The sequence below is a fragment of the Scleropages formosus genome, chromosome 18 (assembly GCF_900964775.1).
Source record: "Scleropages formosus chromosome 18, fSclFor1.1, whole genome shotgun sequence".
Classification (NCBI taxonomy): Eukaryota; Metazoa; Chordata; class Actinopteri; order Osteoglossiformes; family Osteoglossidae; genus Scleropages; species Scleropages formosus.
Window position 1 is genome coordinate 18,359,101 of NC_041823.1, and position 26,089 is coordinate 18,385,189.

The 26,089-nt window shown below is 47.2% G+C and overlaps 1 protein-coding gene across 5 annotated transcripts in view; it reads left to right on the forward strand.

Annotated features, from left to right (window-relative positions):
• The first annotated feature begins 854 nt into the window (after positions 1-854).
• The window catches only part of myh14 (myosin, heavy chain 14, non-muscle), a 33,645-nt gene continuing 8,410 nt past the window's right edge, over positions 855-26,089 (forward strand). The window contains exons 1-41 of one of the 5 annotated variants that reach the window (XM_018737272.2): positions 855-1,141; positions 4,059-4,233; positions 5,886-6,092; positions 6,381-6,537; positions 7,413-7,440; positions 7,898-8,006; positions 8,377-8,424; positions 9,127-9,138; positions 9,901-9,993; positions 10,092-10,155; positions 10,517-10,615; positions 11,150-11,293; positions 11,570-11,784; positions 12,105-12,257; positions 14,090-14,263; positions 14,392-14,565; positions 15,753-15,867; positions 16,316-16,384; positions 16,719-16,933; positions 17,099-17,220; positions 17,344-17,413; positions 17,538-17,698; positions 17,921-18,029; positions 18,377-18,508; positions 18,617-18,823; positions 18,974-19,111; positions 19,192-19,315; positions 19,410-19,581; positions 19,661-19,873; positions 19,964-20,108; positions 20,410-20,616; positions 20,755-20,859; positions 21,339-21,491; positions 21,846-22,094; positions 22,358-22,570; positions 22,754-22,966; positions 23,096-23,257; positions 23,352-23,480; positions 24,238-24,326; positions 25,640-25,763; positions 25,870-26,078. In XM_018737272.2, coding sequence (XP_018592788.1) covers positions 4,075-4,233; positions 5,886-6,092; positions 6,381-6,537; positions 7,413-7,440; positions 7,898-8,006; positions 8,377-8,424; positions 9,127-9,138; positions 9,901-9,993; positions 10,092-10,155; positions 10,517-10,615; positions 11,150-11,293; positions 11,570-11,784; positions 12,105-12,257; positions 14,090-14,263; positions 14,392-14,565; positions 15,753-15,867; positions 16,316-16,384; positions 16,719-16,933; positions 17,099-17,220; positions 17,344-17,413; positions 17,538-17,698; positions 17,921-18,029; positions 18,377-18,508; positions 18,617-18,823; positions 18,974-19,111; positions 19,192-19,315; positions 19,410-19,581; positions 19,661-19,873; positions 19,964-20,108; positions 20,410-20,616; positions 20,755-20,859; positions 21,339-21,491; positions 21,846-22,094; positions 22,358-22,570; positions 22,754-22,966; positions 23,096-23,257; positions 23,352-23,480; positions 24,238-24,326; positions 25,640-25,763; positions 25,870-26,078 — 5,681 coding nt within the window. In that variant the 5' untranslated portion in view covers positions 855-1,141; positions 4,059-4,074. The remainder of the gene's footprint in view (positions 1,142-4,058; positions 4,234-5,885; positions 6,093-6,380; positions 6,538-7,412; positions 7,441-7,897; positions 8,007-8,376; positions 8,425-9,126; positions 9,139-9,900; positions 9,994-10,091; positions 10,156-10,516; positions 10,616-11,149; positions 11,294-11,569; positions 11,785-12,104; positions 12,258-14,089; positions 14,264-14,391; positions 14,566-15,752; positions 15,868-16,315; positions 16,385-16,718; positions 16,934-17,098; positions 17,221-17,343; positions 17,414-17,537; positions 17,699-17,920; positions 18,030-18,376; positions 18,509-18,616; positions 18,824-18,973; positions 19,112-19,191; positions 19,316-19,409; positions 19,582-19,660; positions 19,874-19,963; positions 20,109-20,409; positions 20,617-20,754; positions 20,860-21,338; positions 21,492-21,845; positions 22,095-22,357; positions 22,571-22,753; positions 22,967-23,095; positions 23,258-23,351; positions 23,481-24,237; positions 24,327-25,639; positions 25,764-25,869; positions 26,079-26,089) is intronic. The other 4 variants (XM_018737300.2, XM_018737281.2, XM_018737291.2 and 1 more) reach the window with 4 other exon arrangements.

Sequence of the window (26,089 nt, forward strand, 5' to 3'; positions counted from 1 at the left end):
AGAAAGTACTCTGAAATGGGATGGAAGAGGTCAGACATAGATTAAATAAAATTTGATTATTGATCTCAATCTCTATTTGTTTCTTGCTGTGGAAAAATTGCTGAAACAATTGCACAAAAAAAATCATAGAACAAAAAAGTGAAGATTTAAGTTATACTATGTGTCTTTTGATGTTTTATTGCTATTATTGCATTGATGTTTTTACCAGCGCCTGGCAATGTGTTCAGTTACCCAAGCAACACCTATTGGCCTCTTTCTACAGCACACATATTTATGGTCACTGTCCTTTACAAAAGAGTATATCTTAGTGAGAAGTTAATATTAGCAGTTATTTATTATTACAGTCACTATTAATATGTTTAGCATGATTATTATTATTATTGGAAGTAGTAGTAGTAGTATTGCCTTTCAAATTACTTTACTAACTGTAATTTAAATAATACCTTAACTAATTTGTAAATGAGACAGGGAAACTAAAAGATTACTCAGGGCGTGTGGGACTGCTATGTCTTTAAAGATCGCCGTTATTCCCTGGTAATCAGACAGACTGTGCGACAGACAGCGCTGGCATCAACAAAGAGCGCACCAAATCTCCACCACACGGCGAGGATTCTGCCTTGACACCTGCTCCTCTTCTCTGTTTGGTCTCTTGCCGTGTCAATCTTTGCGAACCGCTCGCCGTTTCTTCACTCTCATTGGTCATCCTGTCTGACTGTTCCCCATTCTCGGCGGTCATTGGTCTTTGCGCCACAAAATGCCATCAAGAGGGCGGGGAAAATCCGCGTCCCCTCATGGGCGGGTCCGTGACGGGGCTTTTCTTGTTTATAGGGGGCTTTAATGTGTGAGGGTGGGCTTGGGGTCCAGTCCTCGTGTATGATTGGTCCATACGGGGGGGGAAAACGGGCTTTCCACTGAAGTCTCGGCTTTACCCTGAGATTCCAGCCCTCCGTCTTATTCTGCGTGTGTGCCTGTATGTGTGTCTCTGTGTGTGTGAGTGCGTGTGTGTGTGTGAGCGGTGTAATGACAAACGCCGCATTTCCAGAACGTTTCTCGCGGTTGAAGTCAGGCCGAAACTCTGGAAAATACCTCATCTGTAAATATCACAGAGAGAGCTGTTGGGTGTTTGCGGCAGGACTTTAAGGTGAGCGTCTTGCCGTCTCCTTTATTCCTCCACAACCACATCGAAGGTCTTATTTCGCACGGCGGCCGGGTGTCTTATTTCATGTCATGACATCGCTGGCTGCGGCAGTTTGTCATTAAGGCGCTGTGTGACAATGTTGGTGCATAGGAGAGACTCCAAACACTGCGGCTTATTAACCAGCTAAACTGGTCAGCGCGCATTTTTAACCGGTATGTGGGCAGCTCGGTATTTTAAAAAGGCGGCGCGAGCGTGGCGCGCGCGTCCCCGCGTAACGCGAGCCCCTTTTTTACATTATGACTCAGGAGCGGCTGCGCTCCGCATTGCCTCACAGCCCCGTTTCTCCGCGGGGAGAAGAACGCGCCGCTTAAACGCACCCCGGCGTTGCGGATTTTTCCCCCTTTCGTGAACTTCATTAACATTCGCGGGTGGTCTTATAAATGATTGGACGCCGTTAAAGCAAAAATTGCGATTGGTCCGTTATTTTTTTTTGCCGTTATTGTTTTATTCGCCTATTTTTTAGCGGCGGCAGACTTGTCACTTGTCGCTGCCGGCGGCGCGGAGCCGTCCGCTGGACATCATCATGATGATGGTCACCACCATCACCACCACCAGCATCATCATCGCTGTCATCCTCGTCCTCCCAGTGTGCGTGTGTGTGGACGTGTAGGTGTGGTGCTGTACCACGGTGATCTGTCGCCGCAGGCGGTAGGTGTGGCTGCTGGCCTTTGTGGATCCATCCATTGTAGCTCCTTATAATAATGGGAGCAGCTCGAGTCGAGCGCCGCTTCATCCGTCGCTGGAATATGGCAGAGCTACGTGGGGACACTGACTCACTGTCCCAGGCACAGACACAGTGTTCCCAGTCAGTGTCATGTCAGTGCCCCACAGTCGCGCGGTGTCCCTAGTAGCAGCGTCCCACTGTGTCAGCGTTCCGGCGTCTCCGTGTCGCCGCCGGCCGTCGCCCCTGCAGTCACCTACCTCTCCGCGCACAGCCTGCCTGCCGCTGCATTGTCTCAGTCTGTGCGCGTCTACTGGTGCAGCGGAGCTCTGTCTGTTAGGACGGGTTGCCATGGAAAAGAACGGTGTCCTAACGGGGAGGTGACAGCCCATAATACCTCTCGGGCGAAAGAGTTCGGGGCAGCGGCGCATCTTATGCGCGAAGCGTGTCTTGTGCTGTCATCAATAAATAAATCATGTATCTCAATAAATCAATAAATGTATATGAACGCGGTGTGTGAGCGAGATCATCATCATCATCATCATGCGTGTGGCTGATAATCGAGTCATGATTATTAGGTGGAATATAATTAACTCTCAAGAATCCGTCCGCACCACGTGTCTGGTTTAGCGGCGCACGGACGGCCTCCATGCCATGGAGACATCCGCTTCGTCGTGATACACAAAAATGACACTTCGGGGCTGCATGTATTAATTTAACCACTTGTCCAACATGTCTAGTCAGAGAAAGCGGTCGTTTTCGCCGGATGGAGTAAATGTAGAGTTCACTGGTCGGAGTGACTGGGATGCTGAGCAGCAGTGGACGAGTCAATGTCACTGCAGGCTTTCTGGAGAGCCTAGAATGGCAAGAATCCAGGCACGTTCTACCTTCCTCCCTGTTTTCTGTACCTACCTGGCCTGACACAGAAATCATCGTTTTGTTACCTCAAACGTCTTTTTTTTTTTTGGCTGATGAATTTGCTTCATGCGAAGTGCGGGAATAAGGACTGCAGCTCTCATGGTATCATCGCCAGCGATGTGTGGAGCTGTAGGGCGTTGTATGGAATAAGCACATGGACGCAGAGGCTGGCGGGGGGCTTTCGGCGCTGACATCGCTAACTTTGTAATGCTCTTGTAATGGAGGAATGCAGGGGCGTGTCATTTTTTTGGTGTTTGGCTTCTATTTGTCTTTTTTTGCCCCGATTCGATAGTGCTCTTCCAGTGGATTTGATCTTGAAAATGATGCACCTTTCGGTCGCTGCCTGCGCGCTGGGAAGTATTTCCTCCATCTCCCTCTGACTGTCAGTATTAAGAACCATCAACCTGGTCAATGTATTGTCCCAAACCCCTCCCCCACCCTTCTGTCCCCTCTGAGCATTAGTGTGCTCTCTTCCTCCATTAGGGCATCTTTTACCAGTGCCAGTGTTTTTTTTCTTTTTTTTCTTTTTTTTTTAATGGCGCTCATTTATAGAATGCATTATTGCCTGGCTGCGTAGTTGTATGAAAGATGGCACTGTGTCAGAGTAACCCTGTCAGTATTTACTCTATTCTATTACCATGACTTCTTTTTCCTGTTTTGGGGGTCATTCTTCACTAATCATAAGTGTTTTCAGGGGATGAAAAGATGGAAGAACGTAAAACGTTAATCGTGATTTGAAATTTGATTAGCATCTCCCAGGTGTGGGGGGGTGCGGCGGCGCAGTGAGTTTGGCCTCCCATTGCTCTGTGGTGGGTCTGGGGTTCGAGTCCTGCTTGGGGTGCCTTGCGATGGACTGGCATCTCGTCCTGGGTGTGTCCCCTTCCCCTCCAGCCGTGCGCCCTGTGTTGCTGGGTTAGGCTCAGGTTCGCCATGACCCCACTCGGGCCTAGCAGTTTCAACCAGGGTGTGTGTGTGTGTGTATCCCAGGTATGACAGAGAAATTCCAGACATCTAATTTATTGTCCTTCATGGTTTTTTTTTTTTTGTAAACAGTCTGTAACGGTGAGAGCAAATTTTCCAGGTTCTGATTTGGTGCTATGATGGACTTATAAACCAAATGATTATCTGTTTGATTGATTCCAGTTGCACTATATCCTCGCAAACTAAATGACGTTACACGTAATTCACGATACTTGTGACGATCTTATCGCCGACCGATGCCGTTAACAGTCACATAAGGCAGCGCATTGTGCTCATTCTCTCCTCCTTCATCTTTCTCAGTGCCAGAACCAGTACCATGTCCAGGTCAACAGGGGGCGGTGCCAATGATGTCACTCGCTTCCTCTCCACTGGGGCAGGACCTGCTTCCCCTACCTCCGTTTTCTCTGCTTCAAGCCAGGCCGACTGGGCGGCCAAGAGGCTTGTGTGGGTGCCCTCGGAGAAGCATGGCTTTGAGGTGAGAAAGAAGAAACTGCTGTGTGTGTGCGTGTGTGTGAGACAGCCTGGACAGCCGGTCTCCCTGAACTTAAGAGTAAAACTACCACGTGCCACGTGCAATTGAATTGTTCTCATAACTTTCCCTAGATGTTCAGCTTCACTGACGCCTCTTGTCCTTTTTTCGTGTTACACCCCGTTCGGCGTCTTCAACACTCTGATACCCTGACCATTTCGCCGAGTCCCACTGCTCTGACGTTAGGGTCTACGGATAGAACGGCGGTCTTGTTCAGCCTGTTCAATAGTGGAGGATGTCACAGAGGCCTCACTTGATGCTCTTATTGTGAGAATGTGAGGCTGGCTGTTGTTGAAGAGCAGCATAAATCTGGAACAAAGCAGGGCAGAGTCCTGAGGCCGGGCCCCTGCGCCGAGTTGAACGGTTCCTGCTGTACGGCCATAAGAGCTCTTCCACTGAGCAGTTACGTCACCCCATGTGTCTCCCGCTATTTCTGTCCACCCCTCATATTCTCTCAGCTTGTTACCTCCTTTGTAGATGCGTGCAGTGTTTCGGAACTTACAAATAGGAAGTGACGCGTGCGTGTCGACTTAAACTGGTGATGTTCTACTCTCCGAAGCGGAGTAATGACGAAAGCATCCAGAATGTATTCATGTGGTGTAAATCCTGGGTTAGACACACTGAGCCAAAATCTTGTCTCACGTTTACTCCCAGTATAAATCTGTGTTTTTCATTAAGAATGTAGACGCTGTCCTGCTGAGCAAATACACTGGGCTTCATTCTGATCACCTTGCCATCAGTTAACTCCGTTGTCAGTCACAAATTTCCTTATACTGAATTATATAAGCAATAAGGATATATAAACAATTAACATGCATGAATACTACTACTACGTTGTATCGTAGGGATTTGTTATGTTTTTTCGCTAAGTTCACCCGTGATTCATGTTTTGGCTTTGACTTTGAAGTGTAGAATAAAGACATAAATTGTGGTATAATTGCGGTATAATGACAATTTTTCGCTGCATTATTTTCACTTCCTTATCTGAATCTTACTTCTTTTTCTTTTCTGCACCACCAGAATACTCAGGTTTTCACTTGCAAGCCATTGTCAATTAAAAAGTAACTTAAATTGAATCATAAACAAAATGTTCTCTCAGCATTTTGTAACTGAAATAAATGTAAGTGTAAATAAAACAGCATTTTTGTAAGTAAAACGCAGCGCGGTTAGACACACTGACCGAGAAATGTGACCTGTGACTGCACTGCGGCAGCGAGTAAAGGCCGCGTTATCGCACGGCAGACGGAGCGACCGTCGTTAGACGTTACGACCAAACGCCGCCGCCGCTTGAAAATAATGAGGTCGGTGAGGCGGCCCTCATTAGTGCGAGTCGTCATAAGTCGCATACGTTGTAAGTCGAGGACCACCTGGACCAATATTGACCGCTGGATATTCACTTTGTCTCTGCGTTGGCTGCTGATCCGCGCCAGCGTTCGTTACCTTCCGTGACCACTTTGCTAGCGTGCGTGCCGACACCGTGTGTCCTGCGGGCTCCCGCTCATTAACCTTTAGCTCGTACAGCTTCGCGGGGTGTCCTCTTGCTGTGTATGGCTGTCGGGCCGCGCGCCCCGCCGTGACCCCTGCGTGTTGCCCTGCAGGCTGCCAGCGTGCGCGAGGAGAGGGGGGACGAGGTGGAGGTGGAGCTGATGGACAGCAGCCGACGGGTGACCTTGTCCCGAGAGGAGGTGCAGCGCATGAACCCCCCTCGCTTCAGCAAGGTGGAGGACATGGCCGATCTCACATGCCTCAATGAGGCCTCCGTCCTGCACAACCTGAGAGAGAGATACTACTCGGGCCTCATCTACGTGAGTGACCTAGGGAAGGAAGGCGGAGCTGCCGTCGCTTGTTGAAACGCTTGTCGGAGATAAAGGATACGTACGTTACAAAGTGAGACGACGGAGACGAGAAAGCGAGGAGCTTTGCGGTTGATGCGTGTGAATGCGAGGAATGTTTCGTTATCGGTGAGATCATCGTAAGTTAAATTGCTGCAAGGTTGTAATGGGACAACCTGACAGAACTGAGAACGAAGGGAATCGGAACGTTGGTGCGCAGTAGGGCCTCTTTGGTTACTGGACCTTGTCATGTTGTTGCAGACGTACTCAGGATTGTTCTGTGTGGTCATCAACCCATACAAGAACCTGCCTATATATACGGAGTCCATTGTGGAGATGTACCGGGGGAAGAAACGACACGAAATGCCACCCCACATTTACGCCATCTCCGAGGCTGCCTACAGGAGCATGCTGCAAGGTATCATGGCAGATGGAGTCTACCTGTACTCTGTGATTTTTACCCTGCTTTCCGAGACTAGGCTGCTTTGTGTTTATTCTTTGAAAATGAGGCTGAATATCTGCTCTCTTAGAAATGCCAAAAAAAAAAAAAATTATTTTCAGCAGAAACCCTACACCGCAGTTGTTTCAACGCCGGGATTTTGTCAAGTACCTGTTTTCTGCATGTTCCTCAGCCTTTTTCTGCAATGTTGGCAGTTATTCATTCTGAAGCGAGGCAATTTTCCTGAGATAGCATGGCTGTGGAGTGAGGTGCTAGCGAGATAACCTATTATTGGGGAGAGAAAACGCTGAAGGTGTGTCTGGAGCACCAGATAACGCTCCTTCAATAAGTGCGGTCAGTAGCTTGCCTTTACATTCGGATAATTCGGTTACTGCGATTAACGCATTGCGAACGGAGCAGTGTCCGAGTGTACGTGAAATACGCTTTGAGGGCGAATATGTTTCGTGAAGGAGTATAGAAATGGATTAGAGCTGTGTCTGCTGTCCCTGGGCATGTCGACCTGGTAAGACCGCTGAAAACGCAGGCCGTGTGAAGAACCTGTAAAACTCGCATAAGGAAAATCGCTCCTAAAACCAACCTTTGTTCAGCAGCTGCGTTATGTTAGTGTAGCATGTTTGGTGTTTCTGCTATTTTCTTATAGGTGCTAATGTACCTTAATGTAAATTATGCCACTGATTGTTGTTTGATGCTTTGAGAGTGCCGGTCGGATACAGTTTGCAGTGAAATGCTTGTAGCCGTGTCGCGGCACCTTGTATTAACTGGCGCATTGTGGGTGCTTTTCTGCATTTTTCTAATATATTGCTTCTCAATCTTACCCTTCCTTTTTAAAACAGACCGGGAAGATCAATCCATCTTGTGCACGTGAGTTTACGCTTATAAATTGTAAATATCCTTGGTTTTAGTTGTGTGTACAATGTAATCGCTCATTTCCATAGTTTTAAAAAGGCACAACGATGCTTTCGTTTATGAAAGCAAGCGTCTCCTCTACAGTCTGCTTAGTATTTGCATTTATTAATTTAGCGGATGCTTTTCTCCAAAGCAACACGTTGCTCAGGGTAGCTGACACCTATATCCAAAGTGACCTACAGCTGCTTTCCCATTTAGAAGACATAGTGTTACAATGCAGCAGGTGGGAGCAGGATTCATACGTACAACCTCGTCCTTTACTACGCTACCGACTTTTCCACAGTGACCGTTTCATTGGGTGTGACGCTGTAGTGATTAAAGGATGATTTACATAAGAATCTCCCAGGGTATGAGTCAGCGCTTCGCTGGCACATGCTGATTTGATTTTTCTTTTTTTGTCTTCTACTGTTAGGGGAGAATCGGGAGCAGGGAAGACTGAGAATACCAAGAAAGTCATCCAGTACTTGGCTCACGTGGCCTCGTCCCACAAAACAGGAACGCTCGGGAGGAGTAAAGACACGGTAACTGCAGGGGTTCGGGGCGGGGGTGGTGGGTAGGGAGGGAGCCCTGACTGGAGGATGTGAATGAAATGATGGTAGTGGTGACAACTGCATCATCTTGGCTTGTGCTCCCGCTGCTACCTGTGCCACTACTGCGGTACCCAGCGATGTCACTGAAAGTGTGCATGTGCGCGAGCGTGTGTGCGTGCGTGCGTGTGTGTGTGTGTGTGTGTGTGTGTGTGTGTGTGTGTGTGTGTGTGTGTATACGTATGTATGTGTGTATTGGTGTTTGTGGATCTGTATCTGTGTAAGGCGCATTGATGCATCTTCTCACCCTTCTAACATTGCTCCTTCTCCCCTTCCGCTGTGTCACTCTCGCACTGTCGCTAAGACGGATAACTCCAAATCCACCCAGAGGGGCAGTGGACTGGTGAACAGGGTGAGTGGGAGGGGTCCATCGCTTCCTTGAGGGTTTTTCATGTTAACCCCCTCCACTCGGCTCAGTGTATGAAATTCGTAAAGTTATGCTGCGTAGGTTCTGAAACCTGTAGTACTTGTCACTGGAGCTGTAACCGAAGGCAGGGTTTGGGGCCAGGGTCTCTGTGAAGGCATTGTGCAGCACAGCAGAGGACGCTCTATTTAAAGGAGGATCTTGGGGAGAAATCGTGGCGTGTGCACTGTCTGTGTCTTTCGAAAGGAGATCCTTAATAGGCATGAACCCCTCTGTAAATACGAGCCACAGTCGATTGCTCGATGGGCTCCTACCGAGTGGCCCCACCGTATCTTCACACCAGGTAAGACGGTGCATAGTATGACTTGTGTCTGAGGATGATGATGATTTTGATGAAGGTGATTTTGGAGATGATGGTGGTGGTGATAGAGGAAAAGTGCTAAAAAAAAAAAAAAGTGCCACTGGATCTGGCGAGCAACAGAGAGAGCGCTATGAAGGAAGGGGAAGGAGCCCATACTGCAATAAATGGCGATTCTCTTGTATTGCCCTCTAATTGTTAAGTCCTGTCCATCATGTCTGTGTGTTGTTCTCATCCGTGTGTTTATGTTTTTGTCTCTGGGGCCGGTTTGCTCATTCGTCCGCCTGGCCCCCTCCATCGTCCGCTCTCCCTCAACCCCTTCTTTCTCACAGGGCGTGCAGTATGTGAGTACTGTAAACCTACAGTATCTGTATGTCCAGATAGAACCTGGTGCATAAATGTCGTCTTGTGTGCCTTGTGCGTCGATACAGCCCTGCTAATGGATTCATTTAGATGTCGTACTTGCTTGGCTGTGCTTTTTGCTGATGCTTGCTAAAAGCCAGCTATAATTAATGCAAATTAGTGCCAGAAATAGTGAATGGCAGCACAAAGTGCAGTACTACGTGGACTATGTCAGTGAGTCTGGTCAGAGGAGCGTAGATTTGCACATGTGCTACTTTGCTCTAGAACCTCCATTTGTTTCTTTGCAAACTGCTTTCGTGGTTCTTTATGCTTCCGTCCCATCCTGGATTGCATCCTCTGCTTGCTAGTTCCCTCCTCTGATATGAGCAGTGGTTTTCAAACTACCAGTCATTACATGTTTACGGGTCATGCATTGACCAAGATAAAAAACATCTTGGTGCCCCAATTTTTAATTATTGCAAAATGTGGATTGATACATACCAAGATAAGGCATTTTGGTCATATTTTTTGTTTATGTTTAGCACAAGTTATTGTGTTCTGCTTTTAATGTCTTACAATGATGTCATAGAGGTGTCTGTTGTATATCAAGAGAACGTGAAAAGATTTTTATTAAAAGAATTGTTATTTAATTGGTATTATTATTATTACTGAGGTCCCTTCGCTGATGAAAATGTTTGAGAACCACTACACTGTGTTGTGTTTGGTTCTGTCTTTTTCTGCACTGACTTAGATCTTTGTTGTAGGGGGAGCTGGAGAGGCAGTTACTGCAGGCCAATCCCATCCTGGAGGCTTTTGGCAATGCCAAGACTGTGAAAAACGACAACTCATCTCGATTTGTGGGTCCTCTTTTTAGCCTTGTCATCTGTTTTGTGAAACTATGAAACCAAAAAGTATATGTTCTTAAACTGAAGCCCTGCTCTGTCTTCTTTTTTAGGGAAAATTCATCCGCATTAATTTTGATGTGGCTGGGTACATAGTTGGTGCAAACATTGAGACCTGTATCCTTACGTTTACACTGAGCTTTACAGTTTGGGCTAATGACTTTATACCAGTTAAGGAGTTTAGTACTGGTCTTATCAGGTGGTCTTCATTTAACGGAAATATTTCTACATCATCAGTATATTTCTGCAGGAATGGAGATTTTACTGCTGATGTAATTCTGCATTAAATTAGGAGTGTAATGGCAGTATAACTATATTAGGTATATAAAGAGTACACAGATTCACTCTTTTCTCCTTCACTTGCAAATACTAGTGGTCCTCCGAGCTATATTCATCACGATCGTTATTAACATCACACTGACAGTGAAAGTTTACCAGAGTGCGCAGTGCTGGTTTCTGCTTAACTGATTCCTGCCAGACCTCCTAGAAAAGTCTCGTGCCATCCGTCAGGCAAAGGACGAGAGGACCTTTCACATCTTCTACCAGCTCCTGTGTGGAGCCTCGGAGGCCATGAGAGGTGAGCAAATGTGACACTGAAAAGGGTCTGTTTTGTCCTGCCTTTTCAGCGTGTCCTTTGAGTGTCACGTGAGATGCCCTTTCATTTCAAAACACGATAGACACAAAGGGATGAGTCAGATCATTCTCTAAGGGCATGCTTATTTTAAGGTAATTGTCAAACAACAGAGCGTTTTGTGAAGAGATGACAGTTTAGAGCACTAAAATTGCTATTTGTGCCTGGTTCACTGCTAGCAGTGAGGGTCACCTTTAGGTAATGTATTAATGAAGGCTGTTAGAGACAAAGCCTTGCACCGTGCAATAAATGCAGACCTCGAAGCGCTTGTGAGACTCTTGGTTCCATAAGAAATATGTAAACGTATTATAAGAAATGTATGTATTGTCTTGATGGATTTTCACACACATTTAGAGGTGAAGATGAAGGAGAAGAGGGTGGAAAATGAAGGTGTTTAGTGATACTGCTCTGGATGGTACAGGAGTTGGATGGGCCACACGCATGGTTTTCTGATTCTTCGTTGCTGTGTGGTCTTGGTAGGGGACCTGCTCCTAGGCAGTGCTGATCAGTACCGCTTTCTGAGTGGAGGGTCCATCCCAGTGCCGGGGCAGAGCGATGCTGAGAACTTCACGCAGACCATGGACTCCATGACTATCATGGGCTTCACTCAGGAGGAGGCCATGTGTAAGACACTGGGAGAGTGACTGAAGAGATATTGGAAGGGGGAATGAAGGGTGCGCAGGGATAAGAGAAAACGGGGCTGCTTGGATGATCAAATTTACGGGGACGACATCAGGAGAAAGGGGGCACCTTGGACAGAGTAGAGAGGGGACCTTGGGGACGGCATGAGAGGGTACAATTGGAGAGATAGCAGGAGTCTGTGGAAATGCCTCCTAGTATTTGTTTTTTTCAGCTTTGATCCTTTTCCCACTCATGTGTTTTTTACCTCTGTTTTGATAGCCATGATGAAGGTGATTTCTGCTGTGCTGCAGTTTGGAAACATTTCATTCCACAAGGAAAAGAATTCAGACCAGGCCTCCATGCCGGATGACACCGCTGCCCAAAAACTCTGCCACCTTTTGGGGATAAGTGTGGTGGAGTTCAGCCGGGCTATCCTGACCCCCAGGATAAAAGTGGGAAGGGAGTATGTCCAGAAGGCACAGACCAAAGAGCAGGTGCAGATCAGAAAAACATGGGTCTCTGGTCATGGAGCAACTTTGAGCACTTTGTAGTGTGACAAGAATGAGGCTGATTAAGGCCAGTCACTTATGCCGTATTATTTATGCCTACGTGCAACTTCACTTAAAGTGTGACAGTATCCTTTGTGTTCATTAAATATGAGGCTTTATAATTATTTCTCCTGCACTGTAATATTTTGCCTTGTTTTGTGGTTTTCTTCATTCTCATTCTCTTTGCCTCCTTCTTTCTGACCTTCTCTATGGCTGGTCAATGCATCGCTTCTTCTTTTCGTGTTTCTCTCTCTCTCTCAACCAAGGCTGACTTTGCCGTAGAGGCTTTGGCAAAGGCAACGTATGAGCGCCTGTTTCGCTGGCTGGTCCACCGCATCAACCGCGCTCTGGATCGTAGGCAGAGACAAGGCGCCTCCTTTATTGGCATCCTGGATATTGCTGGCTTTGAGATCTTTCAGGTGAGAGGATGGAAGGAGATGAGTAAGAAAGGTAGACGTCTACAGTCTTCCATTGCCTAACGATGGCAATGTGTTCTTGAAAACCCAATCAAAGATCTAATTATCGTTGTTTTCAGTAGTAAAAAAACTTGGAGCTTCAGTTTAAGGGACTTCGTAGAGCAAACAAAACAGTCGAGAGTGAGATTAGTTTACTGGCTTATCATCACATGCATGCTGTGTTTAGAAGCAAGATCAGAGATGCCAGGAGAGTTTTTAAAGGAAAATCTCCCAGTAGACTAAAATCAGACTCAAAAGACTTATAGGTGTAATGCTGTAATAATAAGTGAAAGTGCTGAGGAGGTGGTGAGATGTGTTGAAGCTGGGTATGACAGCTTAATCCAGTGCATCTAAGCTACAGCAAATAGCGTGAAAGAAATCCTTTTTGTCTGGTACTTTATCAAAGAAGTGGATAATAGGATGATCTCTGAAAGCTGGGAGCTGGGGATTTTTATTCTGTTAAAAATGCATAAATTCCCATACAGCTTGTAAGAGGATCTTTGTTTAAATACAGTACATAATAAATACAAAGAAATGACATGTAACAGTTATGGGAAAATTTTGCGCACCTCCCGAATGTTGAGTGCTAAGCCATGCAAGACCACATCTACTGAACAGTCTTCTTTACAGTTACAGTTTGGCTTGTTTGCTAGCTTGTTAGCTGTTATAACCTCAGCGGTCATGGCCCCCCGCTAGATCTGTCCAAACAATGTGAAATTGTTCACTGAGTGTGAATTCAGTTGCATTGTTTTCCTTTGTCTTTACTTCTCTGTTTTGTTTTTTTTTTTTTTTTTTTTTGCGTTGAAGTTTGAATCAGTTCACTTTGTAAAATTTTAATATGTCACCCAACTTTTTCCTTTTGATATTAGGCAAAAATAAGGGGTGAACCTGGGATGGGGTTGGAACTAATTGGAATTTTTTTGCCACAGAAAAGAATGAAATAAGTGATTTCATTGTCTGGTTTCTTTGATATTCTATCAGTTCTTAGGAACAAACTAGGATAGAGAAAAGCACATGTGTGAGCGTACAGACTTTAACATGATAACAATATAGCAGGGATCTGGGTTTGAAAACGAAGAATACCCAGGGCTAGGATTTTCTTCTTTTTGCCCACAGCAATGCCTGTGAGTCAGGCAGGTGATTTCAGAGTATGTTGTATTGGGCAAATAGCGCTGTCTTTCAGCCGTTAGAGTGGAAGAAAAGGGTGACTTAGAGTACACACATCATTGCAAGGTGTGTGCCTGTGTTCACCGCTCTCAAAGTAGTGACACTGTAGGGAACGTAACAAATAGGTGACTGGCCACAACCAATTTGAGACAAGATAGGGGGATAATAGGGGATACAACATTAAATATGCATACGTGAGGAACGGAAAATAAATACATACAGTTGGAGTGCTAAAGACTCTAATACCACTTAGTTTTGCATGTTTTTCTAGATGTGAAAGAATGAGGTGACAGCATCCACAGAACACTAGCAGAATCCGCAAAAGACATCACAACAGGAGAATGGCAAAATTAGCCTTAGTTCTGGTCACCACGGTTTCAAAGGGACCGTGAACAGGTTTGGCGAAGGCAAACGATAAATTCCCAGCTTTTAAGTGCTGTATGAGAATCGGAGAAACAGGTTGGTTTCTTCCACCTTATTAGAAGGAGAATAAAGGGAGATTTACATTAAATATGACAAATTAATCAGAAGAACGCCACTGGTAAGAATCACCGGTTATTTTAAGGATATTATGTTAGATTTAATGATGAGGAATGATTATGTATTTCTCTCATCCTGCCTGTCCACAGCTGAACTCGTTCGAGCAGCTTTGTATAAATTACACTAATGAGAAGCTACAGCAGCTCTTCAACCACACCATGTTTGTCCTGGAGCAAGAGGAGTACCAGAGGGAGGGCATTGAGTGGAACTTCATAGACTTTGGACTGGACCTACAGCCCTGTATCGACCTCATAGAACGGCCGGTATGCACTCTGTTATTCCATGATCTTTGCTGTTGTGTCTCCCAGCCTGCAATATGCCTCATGTCATCTCAGCTGAGGCCTTCTGTCCTCGCTTCCTGTGGTGCTCAGTTGTGATTATGTGTCCCCAGGCACATCCCCCAGGAGTGCTGGCCCTGCTGGACGAGGAGTGCTGGTTCCCAAGGGCCACAGACCGCTCTTTCGTGGAAAAACTGTCCGTGGAACAGGGCTCACACCCCAAATTCTATCGTCCCCGCCAGCTGCGTCAGGAGGCTGACTTCTCCATCCTGCACTATGCTGGGAAGGTGTGTGTGTGTGCGTGGGCACATGCAGGGTGCTATTCCCAAACCTGGGAAACCCTGTATGTTTCCTGTTTTTCGATTAATTAATTTTTTATGTTTATATGCACTCTCCACACCAAATGACACAGCACTGATCAATAGGGCACATACGATTTGTGTAAGGGTGAGTACTAAGACAGAATAAAGAAGTGGACATATGACATCATTTCCTAATGTTCTGAAATAAGCCACCTGGCAACTGAGGAAAAGAAAATAAAAAAACTCCCAGACCAAGGAAAAAATAAACCTCTGGGGTCCAAGTACCAGTGATTCAGTATATTCAGAGTGTCTGTTGGCTTAATGCACAGGAGAGCTACATGTCATGGAAATTTATTCAATATTTGCTGATAATATTGGCGCATTGGGTTTGGCCCGTGCCTGCTCTCTGGTGGTTCTGGGGTTCGAGTCCCACTTGGGGTGCCTTGCGACAGACTGGCGTCCCGTCCTGAGTGTGTCCCCTCCCCCCTCAGCCCTCTGCCCTGTGTTGCTGGGTTAGGCTCCGACTTGCCGTAACCCCGCTTGGGATGAGCGGTTTCAGACAGTGCGTGCGTGCGTGCGTGCGTGCGTGCGTGCGTGCGTGCGTGCGTGCGTGTGTGATATCCCTTAAATGGAGCATGTAGCTCTGAGCCTTGGGATTTTGAGAAATCTTTTTGTGGTACGGGGACCAAACCATACAAAAACAGTGCCAGACAAGCAAGTCTCCAATCTATATAATAGAGTGGTATGGAATGGTCTACATGAAAACCAGCAGAGACACATCCTTAGTGACTGTTTTGACTCTGTGCCATTGATGAAAACCAGAGTGAAATTCTTACAAATTATTTGGAGACTACATATGAAACAGTTGTTTTGAAACTTTCCACAATTTTAAAGATAAAGGGAAGAATTGAAATGAATGTATACTGATTCAGAATACTGTGATTTATGGTAGGTTTCTTGCAAGGGTTCACTTTGAATGAGTCTGAAAGTGTACCTTGTGAAAGGGTTGTGTTGGCTATACTATGACTTTACTCTATAAAGGTGTAAAGACAGCGCTAATGGAGGGTCTTAACACCTTGGTTGGTGTGGTGTCCAGTGGAAAAGAAGTGCATTTGGTATTTAGAATTACTGTGAATAACACCTATAAAAGACTGCTCACTCCTTTTCCCCAGGTGGACTACAAGGCAGATGAGTGGTTGGTAAAGAACATGGACCCCTTGAATGACAATGTAGCCTCTCTCCTTCATCAGTCTTCTGATCACTTCATCTCTGAGCTGTGGAGAGAAGGTGAGTGGGAAGGATGTCTTGGAGCTGGACTGTTAAATGGAGAGGCTATGAAGGAGAAGAGTGTTGAAAGGTGCAGGTGATGGTATTAAATAAAAAACTCCTAGTTAATAGTTTAACAGTTCAGCAGTGTCACATATAGATGGCATTTAGTACTGTATTTAGAACTAAGGGAATGAAAGGGCGTTGCATTGAACACAGGTGTGTGAATTTACATAAGAAGTGAGGTTTTGAGTTTAAGTTTTTGTGAAGCTGAAGTGTAGATTCATCCAAACTTTTCACTAATGACTGACATTATTTTCCAACGTGCCCTAATACGCCTGTCCTTTGTCTTTTTTCCTCCCCGTGTCTTTTTCCCATTAACAATATAACTTTGGCTTATCTTACCCCTTTTCCTTTCCTTTACATTCCTGCTACTCTACTCTCCTCTGTGTATTTCTGTCTCTCTCAGATATTCAGACTCTCCCTCGTGTTTACTTTTTCGACTCCTATGCCACGCTGCAGACTAATGGCTCTGACAGTAGGTGTCTTCCTTTTTCTTACCCCCTCCATCCCTCATTCCCTGCCATCCCTGTGTCACATGCCTAACACAGGGCTTGCCTGCTCAGCTTCTAGTTTTAATTGTTTCAAAGTGCCCAAAAGCATTCGCTGTCATAGGTTTGTGTCCATGGGGTTTCTCTTTTTAAGGAGTTCATGCTTCTTAGTATAAATCTACCTGTGTATAAAGTGCAGTGGTATATCATTTTTGCCTTGTATCCATTATCACCAGCTTCATTTCATGTTTAATGCATGTTCAGCGTGCTCTCAGTATGATGCTCAGTTTTTTTCCCCCCCATCTGCTTCCTGTGGTGCAGTGGAAAGGATTGTGGGCCTTGACCAGGTGGCGTCTGGAGGTTTGGGTGAAGGGAGTGGTGGCGTGACCTTCGGAGCAGCAGGGTTGAAGACCAAGAAGGGCATGTTCCGCACAGTGGGCCAGCTGTACAAGGAGTCGCTCACCAAACTGATGGCCACGCTGAGGAACACCAATCCCAACTTCTTGCGTTGTATCATCCCCAACCATGAAAAGAGGGTACGAAAGGGATGATAGAGAGAAAACATATATGGGATAGACGTGGAGGGGGTGAAAGGCATCAGAAGTAGCATTAACCGGAGGAAAATTACATGCCATATATAATCATGTCTATATGTGGTATTCTTATCATTAACTGCTGTATACACTGTTTGCACCCCTTAGGCAGGCAAGCTGAACCCACACTTGGTTCTTGATCAGCTCCGATGTAATGGAGTCTTAGAGGGCATTCGGATCTGCAGACAGGGTTTCCCCAACCGCATCCCCTTCCAGGAGTTCAGGCAAAGGTATCCGACCGCTCTTCATCGACTTTAATATGGCTTCAGTACCACCTTCTATTGGTCTCGCATACTCACTTCATTCTATTTTCCCTTCCTCTTCTTTTCACCCTGTGTCTCTTCCATGCTCAGGTATGAGATTCTCACTCCTAATGCCATTCCGCGTACTTTCATGGATGGTAAACAAGCCTCTGAGCTCATGGTGAGTCTTACCTTCCCATTGTCACTTTCAGTACTGAGTTCCCCTGATCGTAGTGAAACATTTCCCACTGAAGTGTTGAAAATGAACACATTTAATCTTTCTGTATCCTGGTCCTCATTTCCAGATCAGTGCCTTGGAACTGGACCGGAACCTATTCAGGGTGGGTCAGAGCAAAGTCTTCTTCCGGGCTGGTGTTCTGGCCCATTTAGAGGAGGAAAGAGACCTGAAGATCACAGACACCATCATCCGCTTCCAGAGTGTGGCCAGAGGCTTTCTAGCACGAAGGTGTTGTACACTGCACCCACTGGGCTGTTGCCTGTTTAGTATTTGCATTGTATTGTGAACCGTGTGAATACTGAGCCATGTCAATGTGAACGTTCAGTACTGACCTGTGGTGGTGATCATGAACACGGTGAGTATCGAGCTGCGACTCCATGAACACTGGGAGTATTGATGTTCCTCACTCTGACCATTGTTGTCTTGCTCTCCGGCACCCTCCTCCTCCAGGGCATTCCTCAAGAAGCAGCAGCAGCTCAGTGCGCTCCGGGTGATGCAGAGGAACTGTGCTGCCTATCTGAAGCTGAGGAATTGGCAGTGGTGGCGGCTCTTTACCAAGGTAGAGGTTTTTTTTTTTTTTTTTTTTTTTGCTGAATTACAGTTGCTTTGTAAATGCATGTGCGTCCACATCCATGGATTATATTTTCCACCTGTATTTGTGTTCATGGCTCTGCGTTGAAGCACGTTAAAGGGTTACGTATCTTGCATTTTCACTCTTCGAAGCACTAGTTCTGGTATGCAAAATATGTAGGATCAGCTAAGTAAATGTAATTTCATATTTGGAGATTCATCACATATTCTAGGTTGCCATTGATCTGTTGATTTATAAAAGGAAAAAGGAAACCTGAAACGTCTCAGAAAAGATATTGTCTGTTGTCATTGTCTTATCCAATCCTGTGTTTCCAGGTGAAGCCGCTCCTGCAGGTGACACGTCAAGATGAAGAGATCCAAGCGAGGGAGGCAGAACTACAGAAAGCCAAAGAGAACCTGTCCAAAGTGGAGCAAGAATTCAATGAGCTGGAAAGGAAACATCAGCAGGTACGATGTCGCCGTTCATCATTATTACCATGTTTACCGGAAGTCTTCGAACTCACACTGAGTTCCAACCAACTAGTTTGTACATTAGGTTCCCGTTCTTTATTCTAGTTGCTGGAGGAGAAAGCAGTGCTTACCGACCAGCTGCAGGCAGAGGCAGAGCTCTTTGCAGAAGCAGAGGAGATGAGGGCGAGGTTGGCAAGTCGGAAGCAGGAACTAGAAGATGTGCTAAGTGAACTGGAAGGTCGTCTGGAGGAGGAGGAAGAACGAGGTGTGCAGCTGGCCAGTGAGAAGAAGCGGCTGCAGCAGAACGTCCAGGTGACAGGAGGAAATAAGACATAGGAGGAGCAGTTTTATTCTGTGGTCACCTATGAAAATGCTGTCAGATGTTCTGCAGCTGACATCTTGAACAATACCCCCTATTGGTCCCTCTCATGATTTCATCTGTTCCTTGTCTCTTTCGCTCAGGACTTGGAGGAGCAGCTAGAAGAGGAGGAGGGGGCTCGACAGCGCCTTCTGCTTGAGAAGGTGACCCTGGAGACAAAAGTGAAGAGTCTGGAGACTGAGACACTGACGCTTAGCGAGCAGCGAGATCGACTCAGCAAGGTACCGGTGTTCGCTGCGTTTTACGATGAGGATGCTCAGATGTCACTCTGTGCCATTCATCCCATCATCTCCTACTTCAGGAGAAGAAGCAGCTTGAGGAACGACTGAGCGAGGTGACGGACCAACTAACTGAGGAGGAGGAGAAAGTGAAGAGCCTGAACAAGCTCAAGAACAAGCAGGAGGCTATTATCGCTGACCTGGAGGGTACGCTGTGCCCACTAAAAACAGCAACGTCACCCTGAATGACTTTGACAAACCGTGGCTGTAAGTGGTCCAACGGAGCCCTGTGTTTCTGTAGAACGACTGAAGCGGGAGGAGCAGGGTCGACTGGAGCAGGAAAAGTGGAGGCGCAGGATGGAAAGCGAAGCAGCGGAGGCCCAGGAGCAGCTGTCCGAGTTGGGACTGCTAGCTGCGGAGCTGAGGGGGACCCTGACCCAGAGAGAGAAGGAGATCACCACCCTGCAAGCGAGGTGAAACATGAAGGAGGTTAAGCTGAAGCACGGACACAGGTGAATGATGACAGATGTTAACTGTCGTGCTTTCGCTCAGGCTGGAGGAGGAGGGAGCCAGGAGGGGAGAGGCACAGAGGGCCCTGAGGGAAGCCACATCCCAGGTGTCAGAGTTAAAGGAGGAGGTGGAGAATGAGCGGGGCATGAGGGAAAGGGCAGAGAAGCAGAGGAGGGACCTTGGAGAGGAACTGGAAGCTCTGAGGACAGAACTGGAGGACACACTGGACACCACCGCTGCCCAGCAGGAGCTGAGGTGCTGGATCCTGCTGTGCATGTTGGTGTGTGGTGCAGATACGTACCGCGCTGAGTACTATAATGTACCTCCTTCATGTCCCTCCGCCAGGTCCCGGAGGGAAGCAGAGTTAGGAGAGCTTCAGCGCTGCGTGGAGGAAGAGACGCGTCGGCACGAAGCGCAGCTGTCCGAGCTCCGTGTTCGCCACTGCGCTGCCATAGACTCCCTGCAGGAGCAGCTGGACAACAGCAAGAGGGTGAGGGGATGGCGGCGGCACGGAGCGTAGCCATGTGTAGCCATGCTGGGGAGGCGTGACAGAGCGCCGTTGAGTCAGCCTCTCTGTTTGAGTCTCCACCTTTCCAGATTATTCTGCTGATGTGTGAAGTGTCAGCCACTGTAGTGTTACGAGACACTGTTTTACGTGAGGCTTCACTCAGAGCTGTGAACAAGCCGGTGTTTGTCTGAAACCTGTATAGTGAATCCTGTGGAAAGTGTCTCCTACACGTGTGCCCTGTGCCCTGATATGTGCCCTGATATGCCCTGCTTACCCGCCACAGGCACGTCAGTCACTGGAGAAGGCCAAGGCTGTCCTGGAGGAGGAGAGGGCCAGCCTGACCGCAGAGCTGAAAGCCCTTCAGGGCAGCAAGATGGAGAGCGAGAGGGGCAGGAAGCGGGCCGAAAACCAAGTGCAAGAGCTGACCGTCCGCCTGGCGCAGGCTGACCGAGAGAGGGAGGAGCGGGAGGAACGAGTGCATAAGCTGCAGGTGAGAGAGGGAGGGAGGCAAAGAGGGATGGCAGGAAGATTTGCACTGCTCTTTATATTGCTGCTTGGCACACCAATGGTCTATTGAGTGTTGTAATGCCTCATTTTCTGGTTCCCTCGCTCTTCCTGTGACCTGCAGTCTGAGATCGAGTCACTCTCCGGCTCTCTGTCCTCATCCGAGTCCAAAGGCCTTCGTCTCAATAAGGAGGTGAACACTCTAGAGAGCCAGCTTCATGATGCCCAGGTAATGTACTGGGAACGTGCTGGTCGTATCCTGGTCTGTCTGGTTGTCCAACGCATGTGTGACTCCAGCACGCGGCTTTTCAGTGATCAGGGCACTTGTAAAATGACTTGCTGCGGTACCTTAGTGTGCAGGTTGGAAAACTGGCAGTAATTTTCTGGATCAGACATGCAGCGACAGCAGTTTTGGGAACCTTCTGTGTTCCGTTCCTATAGAAGTAAAAAATAGCATTATTTCATAATTTAACACTTATTTTACTTGAAGGTCTTGACTGACTTATCCCTTGTTTTACCTGTTTTGATATTTTGTAGGTGATGTCACAAATTCAACAAGTTTATCAAAGCTGCTACAGCTGTGGTTGCTTAACAAGAGCGTAGACATTAATGAAGCCGCACATGCTAAACGTCTTGAGTGTCACTGCAGCTCTGTGTGTTTCAGTACTGAGGTCAAGCGCATAAGCGTACGCCCGTTGTCACTTTCAGGAACTCCTACAAGATGAGACAAGACAGAAATTGGCCTTGGGGTCCCGGGTTCGAGCGCTTGAGGAAGAGCGGACAGCCTTGATAGAGCGAGTCGAGGAAGAGGAGGAAAGGGTGAAGGAGCTGAACAGGCAGATCCAGACACACACTCAGCAGGTAGCTGGATGCTCTTTTTTTCTCTCCATACTCTGCCCTTTGGTACTTCCCTCTATGACACTGTCTTGGGCACTTAGTTCTTCAGATCTGTGATGTGTTAATGCGTGAAGGACACTGACACGATCTCTAATCAAGCTCCACAATAGTGTCTCTCCTGAAAACTTTCCCTGGTTTTACTGTTCTTTGCTCTGTGTTAATTCCCTGCCTGCAGCTTATAATGTGTATGGTATTGTGCTCTGATCTTTCTTGTCATTATTTCTGCAAAGATTGTGTTCTGCGATAGAGGTTACTGTGAGGTCATCTCCCCAAATGCATGAGAGTAAGATGACAAGCACTCCCCCCAAACTCTCTCAGCTGGCTGAGCTGCGACGGCAGCTGGAGGAGGTGAATTCAGCTGTGGAGGCAGGTGAGGAATGCCGGCGGAAGCTGCAGCGGGAGCTGGAGAACGCAAACCAGCGGGAGCGGTCACGGGAGGAGGAAAAGGAGCGCCTGGAGCGACAAAGAGAGCGCCTGCGGGAGGAGATCGAGGACATGACCCTGGCTCTTCAACGCGAGCGGCAGAACTGCACCGCACTGGAGAAGAGGCAGAAGAAGTTTGACCAGGTGAGCAGATGTAGGGTCTCTCATCAGGTCACAGAGAGAAGACGGAGGAATAGCATTACAGCGAGAGAGAGCGAGACAGGATGTGAGACGAGCAAAGGCTGAATTTCAGATAATGGAAGGTGGATGAAAGAAGCAGGAGAAATGCACTGTAACAGAGAGGAAGTGAGGCCGTAATGTGACATCGCGAAAGGCAGATGGTGGGTTTCCTATCGCAAAGGAATTAAGCTGTTTTTATTGTCATTTTCCTCCCTTTCTTACCCTAGTGCCTGGCAGAGGAGAAGGCCATCAGCGCCCGACTGGCAGAGGAGCGGGACCGGGCGGAGGCAGAGAGTCGGGAGAAGGAAACGCGTGCCCTGTCTCTATCGCGTGCCTTGCAAGAGGCCACTGAGCAGAAGGAGGAGCTGGAGCGCATCAACAAGCAGCTGCGTGCCGATATGGAGCAACTGGTCAATGCACAAGATGACGTGGGCAAGAATGTGAGCTGGGTCTACATTTTGTTATATATTGTGTACAAGTGGAGGTTTTCCCGTTAAGTCAGTGGCAACTGCTGCACATGCTTTAAATTTGGTTTCACCTTGGCTGAAGGACACCACATGAGGGCAGAGGAGAGAAAGCTTCATTAACTCTCATTATTTCCTCCTCTTTTCTGCCCTTTTCAGGTCCATGAGCTGGAGCGGTCCCGTCGGACCCTGGAAACGGAGGCCCAGGCCCTGCGAGCACAGACCCAGGAGCTCGAGGAGGAACTAGCAGAAGCGGAAAACTCAAGACTAAGGCTTGAGGTCACATTGCAGGCACTGAGGGCCCAGTTTGAGAGGGAGATCAGCAGTAAAGAGGAGAAAGGGGAGGAAAAGCGGAGAGCGCTCAACAAGCAGGTATGGGAGATCAGACGGCCCTGGCACAATGTGGCCTTTTCACTAATAAGTATTGGTGTGCGTGTCTGTGTGTGTATGTACAGTTTTTAGAAAATTTAACTTCTTTCCTTGTGACTTCTTGGCTTACAGGTACGAGAACTGGAGTCCCAGTTGGAGGAGGAGCGCAGCCAGCGCGCTCAGGCACTATCAGTCAAGAAGCAGCTGGAAACAGAGCTTCAGGAGGCCGAGGCCCAGGTGGAAGCAGCCAACCGAGGCAGGGAGGAGGTCCTGAGGCAGCTGCGACGGCTGCAGGTAGGTCAGCCCCTTGCACCCCTTTAAGGTCTTAAACCCTTGGGTTTTGTGGAGCCTTCAGCTCGGTACTTGAAATGTTTACTGTTCCAATCAGACTCAGATGAAGGATGCGCTGCGGGAGCTCGATGAGACTAAACTCGCTCGGGATGAGGTGGTCGCCCAATCCAAAGACAGCGAGAAGCGGCTGCAAACCCTGGAGGCAGAGCTGCTGCAGTTGACGGAGGTTCGTGCAGAGTAATAATTCACATCCATTGTGTCTGTTGCAGTTCTTGTCTTTACACATAGCCCTCGCAAGAAAAAGATGTTTTCAGTTTTCTTTTGTCCAGATAATGAAGTTCAGATAATGAGACAGTGGGTAGCATAGTGGTTAGAGCTGTCGAGCTACAATCGTGAAGCCCAGGTTTGAGTCTTATTCGTGCTGCAGTACCCTTAAGCAGAGTAATTACCCTGAATTGCTCCGGTAAAAATCGCCATGCTATATAAATCAGTAAGTGATTTTAAGGAGCTTAGTATATACATGGGGGTGCGGTGGCACAGTGGGTTGGACTGGGTCCTGCTCTCCAGTAGGTCTGGGGTTCAAGTCCTGCTTGGGGTACCTTGCGATGGACTGGTGTCCTGTCCTGGGTGTGTCCCCTCCAGCCTTGCACCCTATGTTGCCGGGTTAGGCTCCGGCTCCCTGCAACTCTGGATGGGACAAGCGGTTCAGAGAGTGTGTGTGTGTGTGTGTGTGTGTGGTATATACACACTAACATAAGTGTAAATTGCTTGAAATACCTTTACTAAGTGTTTCCAACGATTGTAACTAATGTGGGAATCTTCTTGACAGTTTTATTTTAAAGGGTCGTCCAGCACAACAGAGCATTGCATGTGTCCTTTTGACCGTCACCTGTGTTTAAACAGCACAACACCTGTGCTGGCAATTTCCTAAAGAAATTCCCTCGAAACCTGTAAAGCACTATTGCTCCCTGTATGCCCCTCAGGAACTGGCCAACTCAGAGAGGCTCAAGAGACAAGCTCAGCAGGAGCGGGATGAAATGGCAGAAGAAATCCTTAACAGCTCCACTGGGAAGTCAGTGTTACCTAGAAATGCACCCTTTGTTTGTTCGCCATTCTCCACACCTAAAAACATGTCTGCGCCTCTGCACCAGTTAACTTTTTCCAGTTTACAAATATTTTTAATTGTTTTATCTGTGGAGCAGGTGCAACCTGCATTTACATTCCGAGCTGAGAGATGTCCGTCAAACACGCTGAAAGAGAACTGCAGTGTGGGACTGCGCTCTTTCCCCTCTCACACCATTTACAGCTCATGTCTGGAGTCTGTGAACGCTGGTGATCAGTAGAGAGATGGCAGATGTTACACACGTTTATTGGATGAATTCGTCAACAGCCACGATTAAACAGGGCTTTGTTACAAACAACATATTATTAATTTGTCATTTCAAAGTTTTAGGTTTAATGTTAATTGAGCACTTGCACGGTATTTATATTTATTATACACGGTATTTATATATGCGCCGGTTTACGATGTTTCGGGCAGCGACGGTGCTCCCATAAAAATACGTGTCACTTAATGATGGGGATATGTTCTGAGACGTGTCATTAGGCGATTTCGTTGTGCAAACATAAAGTGTTCTTATACAAATCTAGACGGTATAGACTCAATGCAATCAAGAGACGCGGTAAACACCAGATTTATGACCCTGCTGCCGGCATAACGCAGCGTACTGTTTTACAGTAAACTTTGTTTGTTTACACCAGCAGCACCACCACAAACACGTGAATAACACATTGCGCTACAGTTTTCAGCACCATTATGATCTTATGGGACCACCGTCGTATATGGGATCAGCCGTTAATCGAAATATCGTTAAGCGGCGTTAAAGCTATGTACGCTCTATGGTGTTCGCTCAACGACGAAGTCGCATTGCGACTGGTTTCACAGAACGTAACCCCGTCGTTAAGGGGCGGATACCTGTAGTGATTTCCAAAAACTTTACAGATCTTAACCTATGAGTAATTTAAAGGATGTCTATATTGTTACGCTTTTATTAGTTGGATTTAAGAAAAAAATCGTGAGCAGACTTCTGGTCCCGATTGAGATTGTAAGCTGGGGGACCTGTTATACCGTACAAAATATAGTATAAATACTATATAATTAAAATTTTTCATCATTATGACGCTGAATTTTGAGTATCTGATCAGTGACAACTACCAAGACCAATGCTAATTTAATAAGACTATGACAATAATATAATAATACAATTTTTCTAAAGAGACCCATCATGCGCCTCCATCCAGGAGAAAAGTTCACTCTTTTGTACATGCGGAATTGTTCCTTGGTGCGATGCAGGACATTCATGGCTGACCTCTCGCCCTCCAAAGGTCTGCCCTGTGTGAAGAGAAGAGAAGGTTGGAGGCTCGGGTGACCCAGCTGGAGGAGGAGCTGGAGGAGGAGCAGAGCAATGCCGAGCTGTTGGCTGAAAGGCAGCGCAAGACTACTCTGCAAGTGCGTGCTCTTTGGAAACTCCTGTCTCATTTTACTGTCACTGTGGTGCAACATCAGCTCGTAAAAAACGTGAGCTGGCATTACTCACCGGCACACTGTGTTTCAGGTGGAAACCCTGACGGTGCAGCTGGCTGGAGAGCGCACTTTGTACCAAAAGAGTGAGAGTGCACGGGAACAACTGGAGAGACAGAACAAGGAGCTGAAAGCCAGGCTTGGAGAGTTGGAGGGGGCCATGAGAGGAAAACACCGCCTCAGTGTCGCCGCCCTAGAGGCCAAGATTGATGCCATGGAGGAGCAGCTGGAGCAAGAGAGACAGTGAGTGTTTA